Here is a 13,124-nt window from a genome sequence, read left to right as displayed (position 1 = left end):
ATCATTACTGTAATATCTTCTCAGAGTGCAGATACCTTCCTATGTCTCTATGAGCGCTACAAGAAAAATCTTCAGAAACACCCGAGAATACTGCCTATAAAAGGGTTATTTCTTCCCTACATTTTGACTCGCTGAAAAAGGGAATGCATGGTCAGTTCATAGAAGCAGGGAAATGGATTCAGGGAGGGAACATACACCAACAGCCTTTATACATTAGTAAAACCCAACTTTGCAGGTATTGTTTATTTCAAGGTACAGCATATGAAATATATTACATTGGACTTCCTAGTATGCATAGATTTTTTAACCAAAGAGTACATAATCTAGACTATTTGTTGCATGTACAGTGACAATAATTTACAAATAAAGAACTGCAGTATGTAGTCAAGATGTAGGTAAAATGAAAAGGCAAAACATATCAAAGTGTAGACATTACGGTTGTTTTGAGTACTGATGGCTTGTTAGTGAAAAATATTTTTGTAAATTACAGTATTTACATCCTTGAACGTTCACCATTCTCTAGAAGTAATGGTTGATATTTCTAAAAGCCTTTAATTTCTGGAAATGAGTAGCCTTTGTGTGAACAGCCTACTGTTTTGTCCCAATTATCTCAGTCACTAAACGTTACTTAAAAAAACCCAAAAGTTGTAGATCTGCAAGAGCTGATCAAAATTTTGTGGACGGAAGAAATGAGAGTTTCTTGGTGATGAGTCAGCGTTTTATTCTTGTCTTCTATTGTGTCTACCATAAAAGGGTATGACAAGACTCTGAAGTGCAACAGTCGTCAAATTCCATTACAACATGTCAATTGCATGTGATGTATCATGATCATGGATTGCGACATGCAGTATGTGATCTTTCTGCAATCAGCAAAAAATATTTTGGCAAAACAGCATATCAAAATTTTGGCCATGTGGTTGTAGCCTCATATGTTATGTGTTATTGTTATCTTCACACATCCCAACACAAGGTCACACTCACAGAGTAAGAAGTTTGTCGTATTGAAGACTGGAGAGAGAAACCCTTTTGTAGATTTTATTCTCTTCCCAACTTGCATTTCTAGCATTCTCTCAATGTTAGCAAAAAGTGGACGGAAATAGTTTTTTTTTAATTTGTTGCCACGCTGAAATTTCAATACTGACGTAAATGTCTTTAATCTTGGAGAGTACTTTTCTCTTATTTGTCTGACTTGTCTCTGTTGCTCTTCACGATAACGTGCAATCAATCTTTTCATCCTGACGTTTTCATTCCTACAAAAATATTTCCATCTAAATTGCTCAAAATATTTACTTTGAGATGACGTTCAATGGTGCACATTGAGATAATATATCAAATCATTGGTTATGATGGAAATTGATCAATAAGTTTTAGTAATAATTGAACATTAATATAGTCTAATCGAAATTCTGTATAAAACTTACCAAATATTTACACAGTATTGATCTGCTCGTTTCATATCACAATATAACTTGGGCCTGAACTAAGTGAAGCTGCACACAGTCGTGGACAGAGTATTCCCCATGTCGGAATGGTTTATTCCATTCCAGCTCACCAAACAGTGGAATGGTTGTGGCCATTATTGATGCAACCTGGGAAACGTACTTTCAGGTACAGAATTTTATGCCAATTAGTGAAAATTCATAGCCCATTAAATTTCGTATTTCCTGCATCCCTGCATGTAAGGGGGAAGCCATTTTCATCTGTTTTATGATTACACAAGGACCACGTGCCCCGAAATGGGATAATATTTTCATCAGTACCGTTAATTGATCTCTTAAATTAGCTATTTTGGATATTGTCCAACACTGCAAAATACTGGCTTTTCATTCAAGCTTTCATGGCATGAAAAAAAAGTTGTGTAACATTCTTGTGAAGTATGACTCTGGTCTTGTCCACATACTTTGCGAGTGCAACAGGTAGCCGGACGTGTTCTCAACCCATGTCGGAAACATGAACCATACAATGTAGAAATTGATCACTGAAAACCTGTCACAAAATTCTAAACATCTTTACTCGAGAATGAGTCGTGTTACAGAGATATTTGATATTTCATGTGGAAATCTACCTCTATTTATACTTAATTTGGAAAAAAATTCCCAGCATCCTATTTTGTTTCAAATTGTCAATGATGCAAGTTTGGTAGTTTTAATTGTGAAGGACACTCATTATTTTATAACAAGGAGTTTATTGAAAATTTGGCAAATGGTTTTGATCTGTTGTGTTGGCCCCCAATTTGTCATTATACTGTAGAATTTTTACAAGCAATACTATAAAAATCTAAAAATTCATTTTATAGTGACTTGAGTATTGTAATTTATTAAAGTGGCACTTGTTCACATCAAGCAGTCTTTAGTATTTCACTACTACACCAACCTTACTTCATCCAACTTTCCATTATACGCTGGTCACAGTTACAGTGGAATGTTCCTCAAGGATGAAATTTACTCAAGTAATTCTCCTGCTTACTATCTCTTGGCCTGATATTTTGCAAAATTATGTCACATCCCATGAATGAAATCTGCAAAAATTACATTTGTCTTGCCCAAGTTAATACTGTGTTCACTTTTTTGTCAAAATGTGACTGCAGAAAAACCCCTAGTCATCAAGCATGATTTTTGGCACCTCAGAAATTTTTACCACTTTGACCCGCCACGTCCCCTTTGCCATGTAAATGGTTGAACCCTTCTTTTGAAACATGCTCTCAAAGTAGTGAAATCTTGGAGGGAGTCGCCGGCCAAAGCTTGCATAGATAATCTCGCAATGAGTGTACCTGCCAAGATAACACCACCCTTTGTTGACCCTCTGAGCGCCAAATTTTGTCACCTTTATCATATGTACACCAGTCAAGATTTTCCTAATTTTTTGCTAAAACTTTGATAAAAATCTGTAGCCAATGAAATATAATGTCCCTTTTGTCCAAAATTATGAAAAAATTACATAAAAATTCATAAAATTGGTAAAATGTTGCATCAAAATTTTTGGCGGGAAAAATTACAGCGCTCAAAGGGCTAATAAGTTTGCATAGCAGTAATAAGGTTTTTGGCAATACCTAGAGAAATATACAGATAGCCAGGTATGGTTACTATCAACCCAACTGTTACACAGTTTAATTACTTATCAACAAGTCATATTTATGGTCATATTTATCAATTAAAATTTTCTTAATAATTTCTTTTATTATTGTAAGGAGCTTTCCGTCTGATTTGTATTTCATATGTCATCCCACTTTGATTTGGACTCTCTATGATTGAGAAAAAAAAAGACATACCTACAGCTGTACAACTCTTGGCAGTGGGCTTCTTCTATACAAAGAATTTACAGTTAAAGTTGCTAAGTTGGTGTTATTTATAAAACAATGCAATTTTATTACAACTATAATACAAAAAGAAATCCTTTGGAAAAAAACATAAATGTTTGAAATTAAACCTCATTCTTTTGTACAAGCCTAATAATTTTTACAGCTGTAATTATTTCATTTTGTGTAAAACGTTTTTATTTGACACTTTCCATTTTCCTGAAGTCCACTGTCTGTCTTGGTCTGTTCTGAAGCGGAGGCGCTGAGTGTCTCAGGGATTCCTTGTACAGGTACGAACCGTGTGAAAGACTCACTGTCAGAAACTCTGCTGCTGAATCCGATCGGCTGAAATGAATGAGACATTTGTTTGATGATACTTTGCAACAGTTAATCGATTGAAGAAAATGAAAGGCAGGTCTGGTATTCTTATCCCATGATGCATTGCTGTCGCGCATTAATCGAGACTAACAAAAACCTATTCTCACATTACCAGTATCACTAGGCAGTGTTCTCGGGGAAAATTTATGATTGAATCTGACTTTAATCACTGTTTAAAAAATTCATGTGGTCAGCATCATCAGTCTTGGTGAATTTTTCATTTTACTGCACTGATTGACAAGTTAATAGTTCCAGTAGCATTGCCTGAATAGAGACTGTACCTTACAATGCAACTATCAAACCAGGCTATAAGTGGTAAATACAGTCAAAGCTATGCACAGTGGTCACCCATTGGTCCTAGAAAAATAGATCTTTCTGTAAAAGGGGTTGTTGTGGCATTGCTTTTAAGGTGGGTGATGCACTGGTGATGGGTCAAGCCCCAAACCTTGATATCAGAAGTCAGCTGAAATTATGATACTTCATTTCTGAAACAATCGTCATGCACAGGTAGAAATGTATGAACCTAGTCACACAGACATTTTCATTTTCTGTCACAATATTCCTTGTCATTCCATGTACATGCGGCCACCACCCCACAAGGGAGGTGGCTACTCTTGAGAGGGCCAGCCTTTAACACTTTCACCGCGGGAGGGCGCATTCTGCGCCAACGGCCAGACTGCGGGAGGCGCGTAAACGCGCCAAGAACGTACGCGTTTATATGCGTTCGATATACGTTGTCTTTGTTTGATCTACATCATGTTTGTTGACTATTTCCTCAAGCCTAGTGGAGTGTACGAGGTAGAGGTCAAACATAAATGAGCATGCGCGCCAAATTTGTAAACAAATGCCGCCATATTCGATCATTTCTCGGCCGTGATTTGTAAGGATCGTGTGATCGGTTGTTGTTTTTCTTTCAGAGGGTATTTAAAAATGGCGATGCGGGCACAGTTTGACACCCACTAAGCCCTTGAGCATGTTTTTTCTAGACACTAATAGTGGAATTGTCACTGATCGTGAAACTGAACTCGACGGAGATAGCGGAAGTCAAATTTCATATTAAAACTCTAATACCGAACTTGAATATGTCCCCAAATCAGTTGAGCAAAGACAGAGATCTCAAGCAAGACAGGAAGGTAGGGCAGCTGAGCATGCTGAGAGAAAAGTGCGACAAAGGGCCGGTGACTGACATCACAAACGTTGATGGGGTATCCTGTGGATGATGTATGACATCAATCTATCAATGACAATTACAAATCGGACTGGCTACCAGTATATATATAATATATATAATATAGCTCTCTTTCGAATGTCAGATGATACCTGTTGTTCGAATTTGAACTTGTAATAAATATGCATATTCATCTCATTTATGTGGAATATGTTTTAAAGTATGTGTTCCTCTACTGAATTTGAGTTGATAAAACGTAAGTAGTAATTTTTAAAGTGTTACGCTGAGAAAAATACATTTATATATTGAAATAACCAAAAATGCAACATTTTTTTGAATTTTTTTTGTAAAATCCAATATGGCCGCCATGATCACGTGATCTCCAGGCTGTGTCACATGACCTTTTGTGAATTTTTATGATGCCCTTTCATATTGCAATGCCCACTGAAAAAATTGTCCCGAATACTCTAATAATTACAAAGATATAGCACATGCATGTAAATCAATATTTCTAAGGCCATATTACCATAGAAAACTACGCATAGGAATGCACGTATAAAAAATAATTACGCAGTGAAAGTGTTAACATGGGATACCTCATGGGACTGCTTGAAAGTGACCACTAAAAAGACCCTGACCCCTCTGTAAATGTGATGACTGAGACAACTTTGACCATATCTGCCCTGGGCAAAGTTCCGTTGTTAAAGGCGGAGCCTCCCTTTAAAAGGACGCCAAGCTATGGCGGCGTTGATTGTGTGAGTGGACACCAAACAGGCAGCACACGGGCACACGCTCCAGAAAATGCCACTTTTTAGTTTTCCCCTGTCGCAAAAAGACAGACAGACTACCAAGTGGTCAGCGCAAAGTTGCTACCAATCGAACTCTGTGGTTATAGTCAAAGTCTAACACGACTAGAAGACAATTGTTTGGGAACTTCAAGCGTTTGAGGTGGCAATTTGAACCGACCGTCAATCAAAAGCTTGCATAAACTCTGTTTGCAGGATTAGCAAACATTGTGACAAAAGGTTGAGATCAGTTTGTGTAATTAATGTTATAGAAATCATATATCGTACTGGCCAGGTGTTTGATTGAGAAGAGAACTCCACTAATGCGAGAACCTGGGATTGAAAAGTGCGGCTTTAAGTTCAAGTGAAGTGCCATTTCATCAAAAAGACGCTTTCATTAGTTCTTGGAGAATGGGTGTCCCTGAACAGATGATCAAAGTATCCGAAGCCGTGTATACATGTAGTTCATGTCAAGACAATTCAACTTACGGTTGTGGGACTTGTCTGAATGATGGAAGCACATCCTTTGAAGTCAGTGATGATGCAGACGACGATGAGCTTCTTGACAAATTACTGTCACTTTCCTTTTCATTGGGTAGCCCAGACTTGGCCCGGTTGTCAACCCCTGTGCCGCCAATCTGACCTCCCCATGCTGATCGCGGACCTGATCGACCTCGTGATGGCCTGGATTTCGTATCAAGAGACAAGACAGGATTGCAGATATATATCAAAACAAATAGCTGTCACAGTTTAGCTTATCAGCAATATGTTTTATATAGGTAACTGCTGCAAAGTCTTAGCTGTGACTAAAAAAGCTGTACATGAGTGTGGTAAGCACACAGCTAATACTCTTTCACAACCATGAATGTAATTGTTGTAGCACAGGTCACCATAGAATGCCCTCAAATATCTGAAGTGCTTTGAATTAACAGAAGCCATTGGTGCCGGGGCCTCTGTTGCTGAAAGATTGTGGAAAACTCAGCTTTAACTTTTGTGAATATACATTTTATATTGCCTCAGACAAAAAATCTAAGCGCTAGTATCTACTGCTGTCATAATAATATTAGCATAGACATGAATATGATATGAACTCACGTAAATCTGAAGTCAGACGGTAGATATCTAGCTGCCAGGAAGTTTTGTTCAGTTTTGAGTAGCTGTGCACGGAAGTCCTTCTTGGCCGTACCATATCCATTAAATATACTGTCGGCGAACATGAGTTTCCCGGCCATGTAAATCTGTAAACAGGCACAGAAAATTACATTGACCACATTTATTGCGATGATTAACACAGAGAGAGTTGAAAATGTATTGCTTGCCTTAGACTCATCATCATTATGAACTAAGTGGGTACACAAAGTGGAGAATATCATACAAATGGTTTCCAAGCCTGCTCAGTGTACATTGATGTAGACGCCAGCATATCTTCAATGGCAATCTATTGGCAGTTGCAGGGGTGATGTAGAAAGTGTAGGTGTATGTGCCTGTGACATGCAAGTTTATTTGATCAAATGTATATCACGCCTGTCAGGTGAATTCAAATACATGTATGCTGTATTCACTGTGATTTCTGGACAAGGTGCACAAAGAAAGTCACTGAACAACACATACATATGCACTGATTGAAAACAGAACGTCATTTGTGTTTTGTGTAGACTAACTAGACTCACCAGAAACATGCCAGGGACCGCATTGTGTCGTCTGAGCAGCAGCGGCTTGTAGTGCTCGGTCAGCTCAACAGCAGTTGCCATGTCATAGTTCAGAACCCTAAATCTGTCATGTCGACTCTGAGTAAACAGACAAACAAACAACAATGTTTACTATCAGTGGAAGTGAGAAAAGGAAGTGAGAAAAGTTCAATTTCCCAGAATACACAGGGAAGTAGCACACATCAAAAACCACTTTAATGATGTATTTCTACCCTACATGATCTGTTCAGAGGGAATCAGTACACCAGGTACGATGGAAAGCATTTTTTAACAGTAACTACCTCGGTGATTATGCATCAATTTTAATAATATGCAAGTCATAAAGCCATGCCTTCTTCCAAATACATACTTTTAAATTTATGTACAGTGGGCGTTTCATTTAATGTTGCAAACTCCTAAAATTCACAAAGATTGTGTGCATGAAGCACTGGTTGACATAATGCCAAAAAATAAGACCCTCCAAAAATTAACCCTTTCTAATAACCCTCTCGTCACACAACTTGGGATGACTGTCATTGTTTCAACAGTCAGAATGGACCAGTACATTTGTGAAAACGGGTTGAGAGAGGGGTTTCCCAGTTACAGTCACACTTCTAGGCCAGCATTTAATGGCACAGAATGGGAACTGCATAGTTAATAGGTACTTTTAAGAGACTCAGTCTAAAATTTTGTGAAAAACTATCAGGTATTTTGTCGTAGCTTACCGTCAGCTCAAATCCATGTCAAAAAGTTCAAAGGAACAGTGGTTTTACAAATGCTTTTATACACATAAATGTCAAATGAATAAGACAGAATTCGAGACATGTTGAATTATTGGCTACGTTATGTCAACTGTATAAAATCTTTGAGTGATAAAAAGACAATTAATTCATCACTGCTAACCTCATAGCATGGACGTGTTCTGTTCTTATTCTTGTTTTCGTACATTTTCGTCAGCATAGCGTCGCTCTCCTCGTTGACCTCAGGATGTAGAGTTGACACCACAGCGATGACGATCAGCTGCTGTTTTGGTACATAGTCCGTAATAAACGTGTCGTATTCTAAATCGCTAATAAAAGGCATCTTGTGACGGTTACACTTGCAGACCTGGTTCACCTCTCCCAACATTTCAGCACGTAATGAGCTGTCACAGGACTGTCAAGGAAATAAAAAACTTCTGGACGGTGTTTTTTGAGATGTAGTCAGTCAAGTACCGGTGATTGCACTAATAGGGTTTTTACTAAACATAGCAATACGAGGGCAACATCTCTTGCTGTGAGTGGCATGTGTTTATAGATGGTAACTTGTTTTCACAGGGTGTACAATAAGAGTTTTAACTGAAATATAGAACAGATGTGTTTATCTTTGAAAATATACAGTTTTAACGATGAGGTGATAGGATCTACTTTGTTAGTTGACACCTTCACTGGTACGTACAGCTGGAAAGTCTTGGAATTGCAGGAAGGCTTACACTAATTTGCGGAACGGAATGAGCGGAACGGAACGGAACAGAACGGAATAGCCACACCAAATAAAAAATTAGTATCTCTTAATTAGAGTCCGTTTTTCGCCCACAGAATTTTTGAGCGTAAAAGAATGGAATTAAGAGAGACATTTTGATTTAAATAAAAAATATCATTTATTCAACTCTACAAGTAAGGCACCTTAATATTTGAAATTTCCAAAATGAAAATTATGTCAAATACCACAGGAAACTAGGCTGTAATTTCAATTTGAAGCTACATCTAAATTTAAATCTAACCCGTAGCCCGAGAATCACGCCTTATAGAGGGTAGTACCATAGTGTGGAGGGGTTGGTCAACCCAAAAGAGGGCGTGTCTATGGCCAACATGTAGTTGTGCACTCTGTTTTGTACGATCGCAATAGCTCAACATACTAAATATTATTGCCTGAATTCATGGTTTTATGTGCCCGAGAGCAGGTGACAATTTGCCCGACGCCAGGAGGGAAAATTGTCTCCTGCTGCGAGGACACATAAACCATGTATTCAGGCAATAATATTTTTATTACATGCCTTTTCACAGTTAATGCTATGTGATATTTAGTTACATGTAGGGCATTTTCTAACAATTTTACCACGATCGACCCGCATCATATAGATTTTAATGAAAGTCAAAATAGCAGTGCGCGCATGGATATTTTACATCTAACGTTAAGCCCGGGTAACCATGGAAACCAGTCAGTACATCGTTCACCGGCCCGCTAACATCCCGGATGTTCCTATTCAAATCAATGCAGTGATTTGCACTCATATCGAAACATGTAATAATTTTCAAACAATAATTGCATGTGTACGGCATACAACAACAATTATTAGGGGTGTAAACACTACCGGTCTTCAAAAACTGATCACAAAAGAATGACTTAAATTGCAAAAGGGCCGTAGTTTAATGTTAACGCATTGATCGACTGTGCATGTAAGTATAAGCGATGCCTTTTGTATGTATTACTGATGTCCTTCAACCTAGTTGTTTGATCAATCGATAGATTGATTTCAGCCCCACGTTTTTTACCGAGCATGCTAATGGGAGAATCGTTTGATTTCTGAAGGAGGGGCTGGAGGATTCGGGAGGGGGAATATTGTCACCCCCCCCCCCCCCCCCCCCCCCCCCCCCCCCTTGAGAATGATAAAATAATGTGCTGCAAATCCCCAAAGTGAGAAAAGAAATGTTACCACTTCCCTGAGAGGAAGACAAAAAATGTGATGCGAGGTGCTGGAATTACCAAAAATGAATGTTTAGAACCGACCTTAGTATTTTGATCTTTGAGATCTGGATATTTAAAAATTTTCTAACGTGAGAAGGGATTAGATATGCAAAATTCTGCAATAAAGATTACAGGTTGCATGAATGAACTTTGACATGCAAAACATATGCACGTGCACTTCATTTTGAGAACAAATGAAATATATTGCATTGCCTTCAGTTGTGCAGAAAATAATTTGTTGCGCGAGCATGCTTTTGAAAAAAAATGTTGTCATAATGGGTGAAAAAAAATTATCTACACCTCCATTTTCACAATCCCCCAAATCAACTGGTGCTCCTGTAAGTCTGCAGACCCTCGGCAACAAAAAACAAAAAAGAAGTGGCATCCGCGCCAATGAACATACAGTCAGCAATGCAGTTGCAATGTATCCATTTTAGAAGTTACGATCCGTCACCGCCTCCCTCTTTTTTTCACCTCCGCGCCAAATGTAAATTAGGCGTCATGCCATCGAGGTGAATTATTATACAGACCGCCACCTCACAGGCGTTCTGTTGTGTGGGTAGTTTGTAAAAGTGTAGTTTATGCTACGTTCGGACGTTCTCTTCCGTAGCCTTAACGTCGGAACGTAGCAGAAACTACATTTTTACAAACTACCCACTCAACAGAACGCCTGTGCGACACCTCACATGCCTCATGGTAGCCATAGCATCCTCCAGCAGATGCGATATCCAGGGTGAGGTTTGGATTCAGGTGTAGTTTCAGATTTGAATTATAGCTTCAGTCCAGTAGTCTTATTCATTCCCAGCAGCAGTCTCGGGAGCAGTCTTGCCTAATTATATGTGTAATGTTTGATTTATTGTACTTGTTCTACCACAGTTCCAGAAGTGTGTTTCTATGGAATAAAATTCTTATTAGTAGTCTTATTCACAATTTTCATCGAGAAACTTCAAAAAATAGATGAATTACTTTAAGGGTTGAAAAATGATATTTTATTTAAATCCAAATTTCTGTTTTAGATCCGAAATTCCATGCTGTTCCGCTCCAAAATTCAGTGAACGAAAAAAACTAATTAATTAAGAGAAACTATTTTTTCTTTTTGGTGTGGCTATTCCGTTCCGTTCCGTTCCGCTCATTCCGTTCCGCTAATCAGTGTAAGCCCTGCAGGAAAACTGAAACTCACAGTGTTGCTTCAGAGGATTTGCAGGACTAGACCCTGCCTCTTGGTACATGTATGTCTGTATGATTCCATAGCCTGTACAAAGGTCAAATATGAACACCGAGCACCTGCTGCTGTCAAAACACAGACACACACTGAATGCAAAGGATACACTGGGCAGCCTTTCTGGTACGGAGTTAACGTCGGTCTCTCCACCGTTGTGCTGGTAGCTCGGGGACTTTTCATAGAACTGTGAGAACGACTCACCGCAGATGTTGGAGCAGGCGAACCATGGGTCGGAGAGCTGCAATCGGGAAAATGTCAGATCAGATTTTATAATACGTACACTTCAGTAGATTTCCCTACTACTATGAGCATTGTTTTCTTTGAAAAAATAAGGTGCATCAACATAAAACACAAACAGTGTGTTTCATGTTTAGCCATGTTTATCCCAGCATGCAATATCATCATTTGATCGGCAAGACTTCCCTTTATTGAAAGTGCCTAATTTCCCCGTTTTAAAGTGTAAAGTACATGCACATTTGGCTATATATCTGGAACAATAGAAATTATCAAATACAATATAGGCAATACGGTCAGTGACTTGACATTACCGGTTAAATATTTGACTGATGCATTCTGGGATACAAGGCACCCTCACGATAATGTGTTTTAATTCTAATGCTTTTAACATGAAAGTCAATAATGTGTCTATCAAATACAGCTGATTCTCTCCATGGCAACATATCCTGCCAATGCCACCTCTCATTATGAAACCTTTCAATGCCACTGTATTGACATACTGTAAGTCTTGTCAATGATTTGTTTTTAAGTGCCCTGTGTTCAGTGACACGATATCAGTGAAACTTCAGCAATGTGTTGACCATGTCTTTAATATTGTTGAGTTAGATTTGGTGTATGGTGTATACATTTTGCTTAAGGTGCAGGATTGCTGCACAAATTTAATATATCTCCCATGTGTAATTTATATTGGGTACATGCTCTGGTAAATCCATATTATGGTCACCTAGTACAAATAATTCCAAGGAAAATACTGCCTCGTATGAATAAATATTGCAGACATCAAGAAACATTGTAATTATTTGATTTTTTCAAGTACATGCAGTTGACACTTGTACAAATCCAGCAGTATATCAATAAAAGACATAACAACTATCATAGAACTTGAATGTTGGGGTGTGGGGGTGCTCTGCTTCCCAAACCCCGGGGGACAGCAAGCTGAGAAATCGGCTTTTTTTTACTGATGCAGTATTCTTGTCAACAATTCATGACATATCTTTCAAGTCTATAAAGACAGCACAGAATCCTCCAAAATCTAGACTTCAGTTCATAAATCCAGTTTGTCCCAGCTGTATTCAAACCACCCAATTTTGGTAGCCTAACGTGAACATATTACTTTGTCAAATGAATTTGTGTGTACATAAACCTGTAGGGTCTGCATTGTTAAAATTAAAGAAGAATTCAATATGGAGCATTTCTTTATATCAAATAGGGTCAGCTCTCTCCATTTCAAGACGATGGGGTCTGACCTCAAGTGTAGTGTTAGGATTGTGAGAGAAACAAAGTCTAGCAGTTACAATACATGTACTTTGTATTTGGTTGTGCTAAATGTTAGTTGTATAAAAGTGGAACTATATGGTGCAGTAAAACCTTAGTTTGGTGGCTATTAAATTTGATTAGCATGTGCATAATATGACTGAAATGTTAGAGTCGGCATGATCAGAACTTGATAATATATGCCACCATCCCTCCACCCTGGAGGGACGGTGTATATGCATATATTTTTAATTTCCATGTATGGTAATGTGTATTATAGGCAATAGCACCTCATCATCTGAACACTTAGCTCTTATTGGATCAAGTTCATTGATCAATATTTCCAAATTTCCAGACACTTGTATGTATA

The 13,124-nt window shown here is 38.3% G+C and overlaps 1 protein-coding gene across 2 annotated transcripts in view; it reads right to left on the bottom strand.

Moving 5' to 3' along the window:
- Positions 1–205: 205 nt before the first annotated feature.
- LOC139135544 (uncharacterized protein C3orf20 homolog) overlaps positions 206–13,124 on the bottom strand; it is a 32,987-nt gene continuing 20,068 nt past the window's right edge. The window contains exons 10-15 of one of the 2 annotated variants that reach the window (XM_070702982.1): positions 11,370–11,501; positions 8,218–8,458; positions 7,297–7,413; positions 6,722–6,864; positions 6,116–6,310; positions 206–3,640 (exon numbers count right to left, since the gene is read on the bottom strand). In XM_070702982.1, coding sequence (XP_070559083.1) covers positions 3,493–3,640; positions 6,116–6,310; positions 6,722–6,864; positions 7,297–7,413; positions 8,218–8,458; positions 11,370–11,501 — 976 coding nt within the window. In that variant the 3' untranslated portion in view covers positions 206–3,492. The remainder of the gene's footprint in view (positions 3,641–6,115; positions 6,311–6,721; positions 6,865–7,296; positions 7,414–8,217; positions 8,459–11,369; positions 11,502–13,124) is intronic. The other variant, XM_070702983.1, reaches the window with a different exon arrangement.

This window comes from Ptychodera flava, chromosome 6 (genome assembly GCF_041260155.1).
Source record: "Ptychodera flava strain L36383 chromosome 6, AS_Pfla_20210202, whole genome shotgun sequence".
NCBI classification, from domain to species: domain Eukaryota; kingdom Metazoa; phylum Hemichordata; class Enteropneusta; family Ptychoderidae; genus Ptychodera; species Ptychodera flava.
The sequence above is the reverse complement of the archived record's forward strand: the minus strand, read 5'-3'. Positions and strand labels throughout refer to the sequence as shown.